We start from the raw sequence: 16526 nt of genomic DNA on the forward strand, positions 1-16526 counted from the left end.
AAGCTCTCTTTTTTCAAAGTTAATCATGCATTTGTACACACACGGGTGGTTTTACTCATCTTCTCATGCTCAAACGGTCTATTGAACACAAAAACTTAATTTCTAAAAGCTTATCTAATAATGTTTACTTTTATAACATTATTAATTAGTTTTTTAAAGGTTTTTGAGTTAAAGGTAAAAAAAAATATTAAAGTATTTTGTACAGTTATTGAACAAGATAAAGAAAATGTGGTCAAAGGAGTATAAAAATCCCTTTCGGTCATCGAGCCCACAACACTTGCTTATTCTTTCTACTTAACGCTACAAAATAAATAAGTAAACATATATTTTAAGATTTTAAACTTATGCTTTTATATAAATACTAAGATACCATTATAAACAAAATAGTTGATATTTAACTCAAAATAACTTCACAAGAAAAAAATAATTATATTTAAATGGTAGGAAACAATTTTCCCTCAAGATAATAAATTTAAGCGTGTTGTTTTTTTTATTTTTTAGATAGGTAAAATGGTAAAATTAAAAATATACTTGCTTTCAGAAAAGAAAATATTTTGATAATTTTATGTAATATTTAACCTTTTCACATAAAGTAATAACTAATATCTACTAGATATTTGTAGAAATACGATCATTTTTGTTTTAAACAGAGTTACTAGGAGTTTACAGAACATTTGTGTTATATGAAGAATGTGTATGCATTAATGAAAAATTAAAAAATATTTTTGTTCGTTTCATTCGTTTGGTAGAACATCATAAAAAAAAGATTTATCTTTATCAAGATATATTAAGTACCTTATCGATATCGCTACTAAAAATTTTAAAACAGAAATTTTGAGCAAAAAAAAAACATAAGCTACATAAGAAAACTTGCATAGAACTATTTGCTTTTTTTGCTTTAAATTTTTTAGTTAAGGAAAATTATTAAACTAAGTTAATAAATAAGAGTGTTTATACTTTTATTACAAGCTTTAGTATTTTCCTAAACAGAACTAACTAAATTTCAATTGAAATTAAGGCTTAAGTCATTCCTAATAAGTACTGAATTTGCCACCTAGGTACGCACTTTGAACACAGCGCTAAAAAGCGTACCCAACCGGCAGTAGTGCGTACCTAGAAAATTTAAGTATGTAACTAACTACATTAAGCTTTATACAAAAATGTTAAAAGCCTCTAAAATTTACAAACGACTGTTAAAACAAAACTTTAACTATAAAAGCAAAATACATTTGTTGGAAGTATATTAGAAGTCTTGAGTATTTATATTAATACGTATAAAATTATATGTAAGTAAGCTTATGTATATTTATATATATTTATGTATATTCAACCCACAAACTTTTTTAGTTTATCTTGTACTTTTATGATCAAAATTTACATATTACATATAATTAGTTACTAATTTTAAATGAATAATTACTTATTAAAACATTGATCAAATTTATTAAATTGTGTGACTATTTTTTTTATTAAATTGTATGATCTTGAAATGAAAACGAGAACATTACGAGGATGAACCAATGGATGTTTATACAAATAGCGAAATGTTTACAAGCTACCAATATTTCTGATAACATTTACACTTTTACACATTTAGTCTGTCATTTTAGAAGGAGAGCTGTGATCAGCAGAAACGCAAGTAGCTCCTGGTAGCAACTATGGAAAGCTACAAACAGCTTTTTTAAACTTTCAAAATACTTATAAAAGAACTAGCGAGCAACAAACAGTGTCTGCTAAACCCAAACGACAAGCTAAACTAACAGATATGTTTTCGCAATCACCTAATTCTAAATAAGTCTCAATTATAATGTTCCTTATTTTCATTAACTTCAATATTTAGATTTATATTTCAATCATAAGGTATGTAAATTATGAAATGCAAAAAATTATAAATACAAAAATGACTCGATAAACAAAAAGTTTTTTCATACACCAGGTCCTTATACAAAACTTTTTCAGCGCTTTTTTTATCGTTCTATAAACAATATATATAAATGTCAATACAATGTTTACTATTTTCGTTTGTTTAAACTTTTTATGATTTTTAAAGTACTTTTTATAAACATTTGTTGTTTTTTCACGGCTTAGTTTAAATTGTCATTTTTATTATATTTGCATAACTTCTTAGTTTTTAGGATTTAAGCCGTTCACTTAAGATACCTAAAAATATATATATAAATTGTCACAATTTAGTTTTTTTTACCAGTTAAATTCAATTTTAGGTTAACATAAAATGTTTGAGTAATATTTAGGCAGTTTGTAATTACAATTTGCACGCTAATCTTTAAAGCACGAAACTCTTTTTTTTTTTATAATTTAAAAATTTTACTCAAATTTAGTACTACTTTATAGTTTAGATTCAGATTTAAAAAATCTTGTTCTGGAAAATGTTTTATTTTCTGTAATAACTAAGATAATTTAATACTTAGTAAAAAAAAACTAGGTACTTTTAGGAACATTTTAAAGGTTTGTGCTTAAACAACCGTTGACTAAGTTTTTAATTATCTGATTTGAATGTAAAAACCAATCGTAACGATTATCTTTATCGTAACAATAAGTTGAAAAATAAAGGTTATGTTTATCATATAGTTAAATTAGTTTGATATCTAAAATAATTCCTGGATAAAATTAAGCTTATAAAAATTTTAAGTAAGAATTTACTTATTTTTTTCCACAGAAAAATTACCACTATGTTTTAATAGTACTAATAGTAATATAAAGTAATTTCATCCTGAAGAATGCAAAGATATAAACTTATAAACAGAAAACGCCGTGAATTAAAAATAATTTAAAACTTTTACAAAAATTATGTTTAGTTTTGAAAGCTTCAAATTGTAGCTATCTGTTTACATCAAAAATTAGAGCTTGAAAAATTAGTTTAAATTACGGAAAGAAAAAACAGTTGTGTATTAACATTGAGTGCCTAAATAAATGCATTCTTTTTAAACGTCGTGAAAACATAGAATACAAAAAATTATGCAAGAAGCATTATATTACATAAATAAATTTCTAAAAAATTAAGCTAAATTTTAATATATTTTACTTTTTCATTTTGTAATGATAATAAGTATTTAAACAAAAAATATTATGAATGTCCATAATAAGGAAAACAACTCAAATGGTTTAATTAACAACTAATTAAAATAAATACATTTTTTTCACTTTAAATTTAGTATAATGTTGCCAAGTCCTTATTTTTACTAAAATTTTTGGTTTAAAATAGAGTTAGAGAACACCACCAAGCTTCATACACTGTTTAGTAAGACAACATCTATGTGGATATAGAGTCAAGTATGAAACATTTGTATGTATACTCGATAACTAGACTTTTGTAGTAACTAATATATACTCAAGCTAAGATCACAACAGGCAATTTTAAAAACATATACTAGTTATCAATAATATAAATAGTATGGTCCAGTTAAATTTAAAAGTTTAACCAGTTACTTTTAAAGTAAAAGTTTAGAGAATAATCGTTTACTTAATAAAATTAAGATTACATTAACCGATTAGGTTAAATTAAATTAAAGTTAGTACATTTTTTTATATAATTTCATTTTAATATTTAAAAAAAAGAATATAAAATTTTAAACAGTTTTAAGTTTAATAATACTTTTTCTAATTTAGTTTATTTGTTAAATATATTAGAACAAAAATTTTTAATAGTTTTTTTTATGAATTTATAAACAAGTTGTTTTGAAAAATACTTAATTTCATATACTGTTCTCAAGCAACTAGTTTTTAATTTAACAGTCGAATGTAGTTTATTATTTAGCTTTGAAATGTTTATAAAAAACATAGATACAAAAATTAAAAACTTTAATACGGTCAAATATATTCTTTTATATAGAATAGACTAGTAAAAGGGGCCATAACTTGAAATTTACACTAGATATTCTGGAGTTGATGGTTAAGAGCAAAAGTAAATTAAAAAAAGGTCTTAAGCGTACTTAAGGGTAGTTTTGAAACTTATACTAGGTGTTACAAGGAAATAAAAGAAAAAGTCAGGATCCAGATCCGACCAAATCCTAAATTTTAAAAAATATCCAGATCCGGCTGGATTCTAGTTGAAATTTGGCCGGATCCAGTTTATTAGAAAAACTTAGCATTCTACAATCAGATTCTTTCAGTTTTATAATTAGACTATTGTGATTTTAGAAGAAAACTTTTCTTTTATAGAAATTACTAATGATCTTTAGCGCCTTTTAAGTTTCTAATTAATCAATTAAGATTGTTGTTCTCGACAGTTTCAGAATCAGTAATGTATAAGCATTTATTTTAGAGAAGAATCAATATATGAAAATAAGTTATGTTTTAAAGAAAGAACATAAAATAAAAAGAACAGTATAGTTTTAAGAATATTATTAAATTATGAGCTGTGAAACTTAGTAAAATTTTTTTTTTACAACGCATTGCTGTCAAGTGTGTTTCTGCATTCAGAAGTACTGTATTTTTTTGAAAATTTTAAAGCGAATAGTCCACCAGGTCGAAAAGGTTCTAAAATCTAGCAACTTATGCAGAAAATATAGGAGAGGCTTCTGAAAGAAGGTTGTAAACTACAAATTACAGCTCAAACTTAACCCTTTATGGTAACAGCTTATTAATAGTCACAACAGCTGTTGATCCATAGTATCGACTTTACATTTTCCTCCTAATCTGAAATAGGAGGTTAAAAGGCTGTTGAAATTAGAAGTATAAGCATAGTTGTCGTGAGAAAGGTCAAAGTTAACAATTTTCTCTAGTACTGCCTTATAATCCTAAAACTTAACTACCTACAAATGATGTTCTCAATAATTTTTTGTTGTTCTACTTCATGCTTAAAACAAAAACGAGTACAGCCACTCACGATAGCGTTTTGTTGAAAGATTCAGTTGAAGAAGAGAAAAATTAAGTTTTTTTTTGCTGAAAGAAATTTACTTTAAAAAATAAAAGAAGCTGAAGTCTTATTTTGGTGGAAGTGAAATGAGAAAAGATACCCACCCCCCCCCCCCCCAGGTTTGCAAAAAAGTATCTTTGGGCATCTCCAGTTTATTTGAAAGTTTGTTTTCTGAAGGTCGTAACTTGAAGGCAAAAGTAAAATTGATTGCTTCCAACAACCGTTGAGTTTTTTAATTTCTTTTTAAAGCTAGAACAGGTATCTTTGTAGCTTAAGAGCGTGGGTATGAGTTAATGTTATTTACCGAACTACTTACTTTTAAATATCTAAACAGTTGTTAAAGAAGTTAATCTCCATCTTTGAATTCAAACGTTTTCATATAAAGTTTTATTTATACTTATCATGAAAAAAATAATTTAAGTATGTTATTTTTAAATCATTTAAAATCTAGTCTATTTTCTTTTACATCATACAAGGTACAAAATTCAAGTTAAAATGAAGAAGCTGCTTGAAATCATATCTTAAAATTTAATCTGAGATTTCGTATAGATAGAACTTTTTTGTCTTGTTTGTACGACGTATAATTTGTTTTTGATAGTGTTCAAAACTAAATACCTTAACAGTAACATTGTATTTATTTTTTAATAACATATATGATAACAGATTTTATACCAAACTAGTGGTATCATGATAATTAAATTTTCTAAGTTTGTTCTCTATTAAAACTACATAAAGCTTAAAATATTTAGGATCAGGCCGAATAATAAAAAAATATCCTGATCTGCCGAATCTTAAACTTAAAAAAAAAATCCGGTAGAAAACTAAATATCTGGAGATGATGATAAAGAGAAAAAAGTTCTTGGACGTATTTAAGATTAGTGTTTAGAAAAATCTTAATGGAGGTATCCATTGCTTTATTAATTTCTTCCTAGGAGCTTTATGAAAGAAGTTTAAAATGCCCTGCTTTAAGCCATCTTAAAGATTTAAAAGTGTTAACAACTTCTAAAGCACTTTTTTTTTTCTATTTGTTCCAAAGTGGGCGATGTATATTACTTAAGTTTACAAACAACAGATGTTTTTTTTTTATCATTATTGTTAACTCGAAAACAAAACATTCCCTCATTTTATAAAAATTCAACGAACAAAACTAAAATTATTTAAAATAATACTAAAAAAATTGCATTTCACATATAAAACCAGTTAATTTAAAATTAACTTACTTTTAAATAGCTTGAGTTAAACTTTAGATAAATTTTTTTATTATGAAAATTTTAAACTTTAAATACAAACTATTTTTGTTTGCTTATTGCTCATAATGTCTAAATTTCTTTTAGACTGTTGACAAATGATTCCAATAACTACTAGTACAGATGTTTTGAAATTTAAAATTATTGATAAAACATTTAATGCGTATAAGCTGTTACAAACTGACTACTAATACCCTAAAAATTTTAAGTTATAAAGCTTCTATTCAGAACTTGTATGCAAACAAACTTACAAAAGTTTAAGTAAATTTTTTTAATGAAACTTTTGTAGTCAATAAAACAAAGTTCAAAGATATAATGAACTACTAAATATAAACGAGGCAAACATTAATCTTCTGAAATTTTAAATATTAGCAAAATAATTATATTTCAAAAAATAATATAATAATAATTATTATTAAAGATATATACTTTAAATCAATCTTTAAAAATAAAAGAGATATTCTATTCTATTTGAATAAGATTTATTTGTACTGATGAATTTTTTTAACGAAACCTATTTAGAAAATAAATTTTCTAAAAAATATATATAACCAATTTGACTACTTTAATAAAAATATTTATTTTTTACAATAAATAAAACAAAAGAACAGCAAAAAATATTTAAAAAGCATATTTGTGATCATTAGTCTAAAATTTTCATGAAATAAAACTCTTAAAAATGTACAATGTAGTTTTTTTTATAAGATATCGCTTTTCAGCTTTAAAAAACCCTAAAAAATAAAGTGAGACCTGTTTTAATTTATTGAAACAACTGCAGCTTTTAAGCAGAAAGAAACCATCAAATATCAGTGTTGTAAAACAAGAATATATAAATATATATTGACATATAGTAAGCAAGATAAAAAACAATAAAGTGCTAAATTTTATTAAGTTGAAATGAAATAGAAATTGTCTTACTGTTAATAATTCATAAAATAGTTTAGATATTATCCAAACACCGATTTTTTTCCAATTTGTATAAATTACCAAAGTATTTTTTTTTCCAAAAAACAATAGTCCAAAGACACAACAAAAACACAAACTTACAACTCCATCCGATAGCGTCGGAATTTTACCTCCTGTAGCGGTACCTTTTGAAGTGGAACCACAGCTGGAATATGGAGTTGATGAACTGGCACCTGAAGCCGTGCTTGTGCGACTGCTCCCACTCCTTCTTCACGATCTTGAACGCGATGTCCTCGTAGGGTGCGCCCGCGCTGAACCTCAGCACGGAGAAATCCGGGTTGGTCGGGTCGTCGGTGATGTAGTGCTGGGGCGTTTTGGTCGCGTCGATCAGGTCCGGGTAGAATATGTTGAACTTGTAGCCCTGCACGATCTTGGGCGGCGGGTTGTCGAAGTCGTAGTGCGTCTGGTTGTACTTGTTCCACTCGAAGCCCGTGTGCACCCGGTTGAAGAAGCGCGGCTTCCGCGGCCGGTACTTGTCCGCCCACAGTATCACCTGGCTGCTCACCTCCGCCTGCACGCTGAACTCCGCCTCGTCCTTCTCCATTCCCTCCCGCGCTCGCCGCACGAACGCGTCCTCCTGACCGCTGCCCGTCGATCCGGTTTTGTTCAGCAGCTTCCTTTTGCCCCTGATCGTCTGCTTGTCCTCCTTCTCCCCGAAGATGACGACGCCGAGCGGTAGCTCCGCCTCCTTCAAAAGCACCGGCTCGTAGCCGAGCTCGTCGAAGACGCGCATGCAGGCCGTATCGTTGCTGATGACGTCGTCCGTATTTTGAGTGACGTCACTGCTGGTGGAGGGCGCCTCGGAAGTCTGAGGCTTGCTTTGAGGGAGGGGAACTTTCGTCGGAGGCGGCATCCGGCTGGTGCCGGGCACGTCATCCTCCTCGTTGTTCTCCTGCATGTCCTCCTGCTTCAGCCGGTCCAGCTTCATCTTGAGGTGCTCCTGGTGCTTCTCCCTTCTCCTGGCCTTGGCCATGAAGCAGCCGCTCATCTTGAGAACCTGCTCCCAGTAGCTCACGTCCGACGCCTGCTTCAGCTTCATCTCGATGGCGGCTCTCATCTTGACCATCTCCTTGTGCGCCTTTCCCTTGAACAGGTTGTTGACGAACGGCTTGGCCTTCTCGTTGATTCCCGACCGCCTGTCCTGCGACCCGCCCAGGTTTTCCAGTTCGTACTTGGTGATGACCGTCATGTCCTTCCAAAACTCGTTGTTTTTTCCTTGCTCCAGCTTCTCGTAAACCTGGTTTGTGTAATGATAACGTTGAGCTCGTGCATTGACTTTTTATGACATCAAAATAATTTTGTCGTATGTTTGATGGTGTAAATACTAATAAAAATAATAATTAGCTAAAAAAGCACTTAATAAAAAAAATTAAAAAGTTAGTTTTCATTAATTTAGTACTTATTTATTAATTTAAAAACAAATTACAAAACAAAAACACACTTGAAAACAAGATGTTATATGTCTGATAATTAATATATGCATGATAATTAAAACATAAGACATCATTTATTTTTGAAAACTTTTACTAAAATTATAGATTTTATGCTTTTGTAAGAGACTTTAATACGAAAATTTGTAATGCTCATTTAAGACTTGAACATTTAAATTTATTTAACCTCTAAAATAAACTCATACAAATTGAAACAATTTCTGCACAAATTAATAAAATAACATACAACAAAAGCTTAAACAGGGTTGCCACTGGTTTTTGAGAAATTTCTTCCAGATTTTTGAAAGTACATGTTTTTGGGTAGTTTAAAGTTAAGTTTAAGGTAAAAAACTGTATACAACAGTATAAAAACATTAAACAGGTACTATAAAGCTACTTCAAATGTATTTTTTAATAGAAAATATTGTTGATGATGGCAATTTTTTTATCTGTATGGTAGATTGTATGTGTCAACTCAAAATTTTTCTACTTAATATGTAAAATTTTTTTAAGATTCCAGGTTTTTTTGCCTAAACTGTCAAATCCCAGGTTTTTCCAGGTTTCTAGGTAAAGTTGCAACCCTGTTAAACTATTAAAAACTGAAAGTAAAAATTTAAAACCAAATAAAAATATTTGAATTACTCAAAAACTTTTAACGAAACTCAAACAAATTTCAACCAATCTTCAAACACCCACCTGGATGTCTTCCAGCAAGTTTTCCAGGTCCTTCGCGGTCAGGCCGTTCAAGTAGGTGTACGGCTCGTGGAGGTCGGTGAAGTCCTCCGTCCCCTCCTCCTCGGTGCTGAGCGCGTACCTGGCCAGCAAGTCGATGGGCTTCGCCCTCCCGTCCTTGATCCTGATCCTGCTCCTCAGCTTCGCCTGCTCCAGGTGGAACGTGTCCTCCTGCGACTCCCACTTCTGGAAGTTCTCCGCCTCCCGCTCCTTCTGCTCCATCTGCCTCTCTTCTTCGCGCTCCTTTGAACCGTTTAATTTTTTGTGTCAGTGCCATGTGTATAGGTTCTAATTACTCATGAAGCAATATTTAACAAAGTACTTTATTTCTCTAGTTAACACTTTTAGTTAATTTCATGAATTTCTTATTGTTTATCTAGTTGCGTATACGCTGCAAAATCTAAACGTGGCCTTTTTTTTTATCTATTGAAAATATTTAACAGTAAATAGTTTAAACAAAATTTTATTACCAATATGTATATCATAGTGTTCATTTTTAAATTAATTTCACTTTTTCGTTTTATAATTTTACATTAAAAAATGTACAATAAGTTTTTGCTTAATTTTTGTTGTTAAATTTAAATTAAGTTAAAAATCTGTCTTAAATAGCATAACAACATTGAAAAAATATTTAAAGTTACTTTAAATGTTCTTTTCAAAAAAAAAAAAACTTAATGTTACAAAAAAGTATCTATATAGTAGTACTTTTGCATCTAATTGAAATATCATTATTTTACATGTTTAAATAGTTTTGAATTCCAAGTTTTTTTGGCAGCCCTGTCAAAATCTATAAAAGCATAACTGTATATATGCTTTTAAAATTTATTTTTACAAATAGCTGCAAAAAACTTTTGTTATACTCAAGCAGAGCTAGCTAAAAAGTCAATGATTTTTGTAACAATCAAAACAAATACTGAAAAGTTTAATAAAATGAAACAATTTAAGATGAGTTTACTACAAAATAATTGTAACTGAATCAACTCAAACTTATATAAAATCTATAAAAAACTAGCCTAAACATAACAAAAAATTAATTAACTAAGTTGAGTCAGCTTAAGTTTTCCAGAAAATCTTAGAAACGGTCAGTGTTGAATTCAAAACTTTCAAACTAGTCTGAGTGTGTGGCAACACTGTTGCTAGTATATTTTGAGACAGTAATTGGTATGAATTAATAAACTTTTTAAGTAATATTCTAAATGTAAAAAAAAAAATTTAGTTAAAATAGTTTTAAAAAACTACATTTATTTTAATTACAAATAAAACATTTTCAATTATTTTTTTCTTCTCCAGAACTTTTTTAAGTTTTTTAATTACAGATTAAAGTAGAGTTCATTATGTGAGTGACTGTAGAGTGCAATTTTTGCGAAAGACTTATCAGCTCTACCTTTACCAAACACAGTAAATTAGTAAATTTTATAAAAAATATTTATAATCAAAATAAAACTAACTTTAACTATTTCAAATACTAACTTTTTAACTTAAATATTCTACATAAAATTTAAATAGTGTAATTGACAAGAACTTCAAAAGTTCACAACTTTAAACATTGAGATCTAAACTTCTTTGAACTTGTTACAAAGAACTAAATTAAAACAAAATAAATTATTAAAAACTAAAAACAATGAGCTGATTTTATAAACTAAAATAGTTTTTGAATTAATAAGTCTGACCATATTCTATCAACTATGGGTAAATACTAGTAGTTTAAAATGTCTTACACGTTTATTTTTACTCATTTGATATAAAGAATATTTATAATTGAAAAACATTGACATTTTAATTTCTTCATAATAAAATTTGGTTTTACGTACATTGAAAAAACTGTCTCAACTCTTCAAACAAAAACACTTAGCAAGAGATATTTCATTTATTGAAAACATTTTCAGTTCTGGTGAAAAATATTTGCTTATTGAAAAATAATGGTTTCTAAACCATATTTCATAACTGCTCTATACGTACTAAAAAAGATATATTTGGGACAGATAGGTTTTAAGGGGCTAGATTTAAGAGCAAAACAAATGTTTAAAAGCAAAAATTCCAGTTAAATGGTAAGTAGTTAATTTTCCCGCAACCCAGACAATATTTAATTTATCTAAAAACCACACTTATAAATATTTGTTTTTAATCAGTAAAATGGCTTTAAAAAGTTAGAACTCTGTTAAACAAAGTATTTTTGAAATGTATTAGTTGCAAAAATAACATTTTTGATTAAAATTTATTGTACTTTTTATAATAAAAACTAATATAAAATTTAATCTTTCTAAATCTTTTTAAGTAAACAGTGTTTTTCTAAATGAGCTCATCAGTACTAAAACTAAGTTTTGGAAAGAAAAATGATGAAATTCACAGACTATAGTGGATTTAAACAAAAACAAATATTTTCTTTAAAAGGAAAACAAAATCAAACTATTATCTTAAGGTTTAAGTTAATTGACAATTTAGTAATGAATGGTAAAATTGTGTTAGTTTTTACAGTTTCACCATTCAACACAAAACTTGTTTTTTAACTTTAACCTTGAGATAATAATTTGATTTTGTTTTTAAAGTAAACTTTTTATTATTTAATTTTTTTTTACATACCAGTTTTTTTCATGAGTTTTAAATATATCTTTCTATTACAATATTAATAAATTTTGGATTTAGTTCAATTACTTATGAGCTCTTTGAGCCAAACACTGTTTACTTAATAAAATTAAAAAGAATAAACTGTATTAATTCTCAATTTAGAAAGTAGAGATCTTTGTTTTTTATTTTTTTAAATACCAAAACATATAGCAAAAATTAATAAATGAACTTATTTTAAAATACTTTATTATTTCAAAAATATGTTTTATAATTGTATGTATAATAAATTTTGCCAATTTGATACTAAACCAAGTATGACTTAAACATTTTCTAATTGACAACTCAACTACTGTTTGAAAAAAAAAACATATTAAAAATAAAAATAAGTGAGTTAATTTCATAACAATTTCACTATTAAGAAATAAATACAAACAAAATATTCATTAAACAAATAGGTACCTCGCGTTCTTTATCCCTTTGCATTCTTTGTCTTTTAACTTTTTCCAGTTCTATCTTGTTGCTTTCCTGTTTTCTTTTCACAAGATTCTTCTTTTCCCGACTTGACAAATTTTGCAGCCCCTCTTTTTGGAGCTTTTTGTTCCAAACAAAAGGCTGTAGCAAATTGCCATCTCCATAGGGATTGTCAGCATTTGTGTATCTATCGTATCAAGTATTTAGATATTGATTCAGTGCAGCAAAATTATTTTTAAATATTTTAATTCTACTTGAAAGCATTTGTAAAGGTTTCTACTATTTGAAGTATAAATGGTGTGAAGCAAAGCAATGTAACAGTTACAGGGTTGTCATCTTTAGATGCAAAAAATTCAAGTCACTAAAAGTTATAAGAGTCAGCCTAAGTTTATGAACCAAGCTTGAAAGTTGCAAATATAAACAGTTTGATTAGTAGCAGCTGTTAAATCAATAAAATTTAATTTTTAAGCTTTTTTACTGTAAAATGAATATAAAAATTTACAGTACGAATTCAATCAAAACTTTAAATGATAACCTTAAACTTGCCCAAGTTTTTTAAAAGCTTTAGAACAGTAATTAGTTGGAGTAAGGCTGAAATAATATTAAGTTAAATTTTGTTACAAGAAACCTTTTTCAATATTTTTAATTAAAATCAGCTCTTGTTCATTAGAAAAACTTTATATTTAACACCTACTAAACAAATAGAAGCTAAAAAAAAACAAAAAAAAGATTAACTTGCTTCATTTTAAAGTTAAAAATAAACTTTTATTTTTGTAAAAAAAGACATAAAAAAATCTTTTTTGAAAGCTACAAGTTCAAGTCTGAAACCTTTTGTTCTAATAAGAATTTTCTTACTTATATCTTAAAGTTTAATTGAGCTTCACCAAAAATTTTAAAATTGTTTATAAATATTGATTTAAACAAAATTTCATTCTATTTCTGTTTCAATGAAACTTGAGTCAGCTAAATGTGGCAACCCGGCAGTAAACATTGCAATTAGAAAAATTTTTTAAGTTTTTTGTACAAAATCCAAATAAGTACTTAATTTAAATTTTAACAAACTAATGATGATATAACTGTTTATTCTACAAATTTTAAGGCCATAGGGGTCATATTTTTTTCTACAAAAACTAAAATTAACCCTTAATTTGTAAACTAAAATGTAAATAGCTTTTAGTAAAACATCAAAACACAAAAATACATTTAGTTTAGTAAAAAGTTTCTGATACAAACGCAAGAAATTTTGCATTATCAATTTTCTTAGCATTCAAAACAATATCAAACACATATTTTTTCCGCCTTAAACAATTACCCTCAAGTTTCATCTTTACAAAAAAAAGTATTATCAAAATTTTTAAATAAGCATCTCATTGTCAAAAAATAAATAAATTGTGTTCACTAAAATTTCAATAACATCAAATGCAATTTAGTTTTTACGCTTAGATTAAAGCAAGAAAGTTTAAGAGTAACAGCTGATAAACTATAGGAGTAAGATTTTTTAAAATTAATTTAGAAATTTTATTTTTAACTTTTTTAATTGGTTCTTCTAGAATAAAAAAGTCTATAAAATTTTATGAATATTTTTTATAATATCATAATATTTATTATATAATATTATTATGACCTTAAAAAGAAACTTAAACTTAAAAAAAAAGCAACTGCTAGCTAAGTTAAAGACCTTTCAAATAACATCAACCTGTAAAAAATCCTTACCCTTTCTATGGCCTAAATGGTGAAAAAATATACTTCTATATATACTGCTATATACTATATAATATACCTCTATGTTACCTAATAAAACTATGTATTTAAAATATATATATAAAGACTTGATTGTTATCAACTGCTAATATGGTAGTAGTTAGTAAATTTTTATTTTGTATTGTTTAACTTTATTTAAGTATTTAAATGAATGAATCTACTTTATAAATATCATCATACACTTACCCCATACTTTCATTATCCCAACCCATTTTTTGTCTTTCTTTTACGCGTTTTGCTTCTTTTTTTGCTAACCTTCTTGCTCTTTTTTGTTCAGGGGTTTCAAAAGCCTAGGGTTAAAATTTTCATTGAAGAATAACTTAAACAGCTGCTTTATTTTAATTAAAAAAAATTTGAAATGAAATAACAAATTTATTAGTTGAATTTTTAATTATTAAATTATAATTTTTTAACTTGTACTTCAGTATAATGTGAAATTTGAAAATTTTATTACTGTACCTTCATCAACTCTTTTTCTTTTTTTCTCTTTTCTTTGCTCTTGCTTGACATTTTTATTAATTTTGTTAAAATCTGTAACAATTCATAAATATTTATAATTAACTAAAAAAAAGTTATGTTTTCCATATGAACCTTTATAAAGTACAGTTTTTAATTATTTAGAAATATCACACACAAGCTTTGACAGGTGACCACTGGTTTTATAAAAATATATTTTTAGATTTATAGTTTTTTTCTCTTTTTTTGGTAGAAAATCAAGTCTAAGGTAAAATATGTTTTTAACAGTAGAAACAAAAGATACTCTAATACTACTTTAAATGCGTTTTTGTAGATGAACGTAAAAAATTATATATCTTAATATTGTATTTGGAGCTGTTTTTTTAATTAACAATGTCAACGGTCTCTATGGAAAAGCAGAGATTGATATTTATGATACAAAAAACCAATTAGCTTTTGAGTTATTACGCTGTTTTATTGCATTTATCATATCATCAGAACAATAAAAAAGTTTATTAAAAAATAGATGATAACACTAAGCTGTCAAATTACATATGAAAATTCAAAAACACCAACAAAGACTATAACTAAAATTTAGAAATACTCTGCAAAACTAAAACAAAACCAACAAATAATAAAACTTTTAACTTATGTAGTTTGAAAAAATTCAAAATTGATGTTTAATATTAAAAAAGAATCATTGCTAAACAAAAGAAATAAAAAGACAGCAACCCTGCCTTCATAAAAAAAATATGAATTGAAAAATTTATATATAAAGTAATATCAAAAATAGCAAAAAAATAAAACTAAAAATAAGAACAACACAAAACAAAAACTTACTTAGACAGAAACTGTTTTTAGAATAAGCTACTTCAATTTATTTAAATTTATTTTACAATCAGAATGTGTGTTTGTGTTACTCTAAAAAAGATTGCCAATAAACTCTATGATTGTTCTGATGATATGTTAACACACATGTAAAAAGCCGTAAACAATACAAATACTAGTTTTATTTTTTGTATTATAAATATCTTGATATTGTGTATACAATAGTTTTTTCATTGAACCTAAATTTCATTATTATATAAATATATATACATTAAAAGATTTTTTTTAAAGTTCTGGTTGATATTGCTCAACAAATTGAATTGGAGCTAAATATTTATTTGACTAAACAAAATAAATCAAACAAGGACATAACACTACACAAAAAAAAAGACAAAATATACGCACTCATTACCAAAAATACTTTTTTAGCAAAACTAAAACTAACTAAATATTAAATCAAAGTAAAATTAAACCAGGAACACAAATAGTTTCAAACAATTTTAAAATACAGTTTAAAATGTTTTTCTAATAGCTTTCAAAACTTTTCATAATGCAAAAATTCTTAAACTAACAAGATCAGTGTATTTTTTCAAACTTAACTTACTTTACAAAAAAAACCTTCATTGTTACTAAGTCATAATAATTATTAAATTTTAAAATTCTAAATTTCTGTTAAATACTGTTAATAAAGTTTAGCTTTACTGATGACTATATGAGAATATATATCTCATATACAAAACGGTCGTATAAACCTATCATTTTTTATATAGTCAAATAAATAAATATAAATATAAAATATAAATTGTTCAAAACTCCAGTTTATTTTTAACATAAATTTACAAATTCCACCCTTTTATGAAATACTTTATGTTTATAAACAACTAATAAAACAAAAGTACATATTTCTGATTCAAAAATACATAATTTTATGGTTTTTTATTTACATATATTTATAAAATATACATAGAATAATCCTTCAAAATATTTTATACAATTTTATTTTTAATTCAGTCTTTAATCAAGTGTAACAGTTTTCTTTGTTTTTTGTTTTTAAATTTTGAATATAATAAAAAATTTATTTGAAAGTCAAAAGATATTTTAACAATGGAAGCCCTTCAGTTCCAATCCAGGCAAAATTCCCACCTGATCATATCTCACCCAAAACATTTCCCACAAGATCAGTTCCAACCTGAA

At 26.6% G+C, this 16526-nt stretch overlaps 1 protein-coding gene across 1 annotated transcript; it reads right to left on the reverse strand.

Annotated features, from left to right (window-relative positions):
* Positions 1-6775: 6775 nt before the first annotated feature.
* LOC145840186 (splicing factor Cactin-like) lies at positions 6776-14575 on the reverse strand. The gene is made up of 5 exons (XM_082947354.1): positions 14508-14575; positions 14235-14338; positions 12276-12474; positions 9216-9494; positions 6776-8326 (listed from the first exon to the last, which is right to left on the reverse strand). Exons 1-5 carry the CDS (start codon positions 14556-14558, stop codon positions 7196-7198), a joined length of 1764 nt encoding a protein of 587 aa, XP_082803480.1. The 5' UTR covers positions 14559-14575; the 3' UTR covers positions 6776-7195.
* Between the last annotated feature and the right edge of the window lie 1951 nt (positions 14576-16526).

This window comes from Thalia democratica, chromosome 7 (assembly GCF_965202585.1).
Source record: "Thalia democratica chromosome 7, ktThaDemo2.hap1.1, whole genome shotgun sequence".
Classification (NCBI taxonomy): domain Eukaryota; kingdom Metazoa; phylum Chordata; class Thaliacea; order Salpida; family Salpidae; genus Thalia; species Thalia democratica.

Coding starts and splice junctions, on each gene's coding strand:
- LOC145840186 (XM_082947354.1), bottom strand. CDS start 14,558: ATGTCAAGCAAGAGCAAAGAAAAGAGAAAAAAAGAAAAAGAGTTGATG. Junction 14,339..14,507: donor AAGAAAAAGAGTTGATGAAG/GTACAGTAATAA, acceptor TTTTAACCCTAG/GCTTTTGAAACCCCTGAACA. Junction 8,327..9,215: donor ACTTGCTGGAAGACATCCAG/GTGGGTGTTTGA, acceptor TACACAAACCAG/GTTTACGAGAAGCTGGAGCA.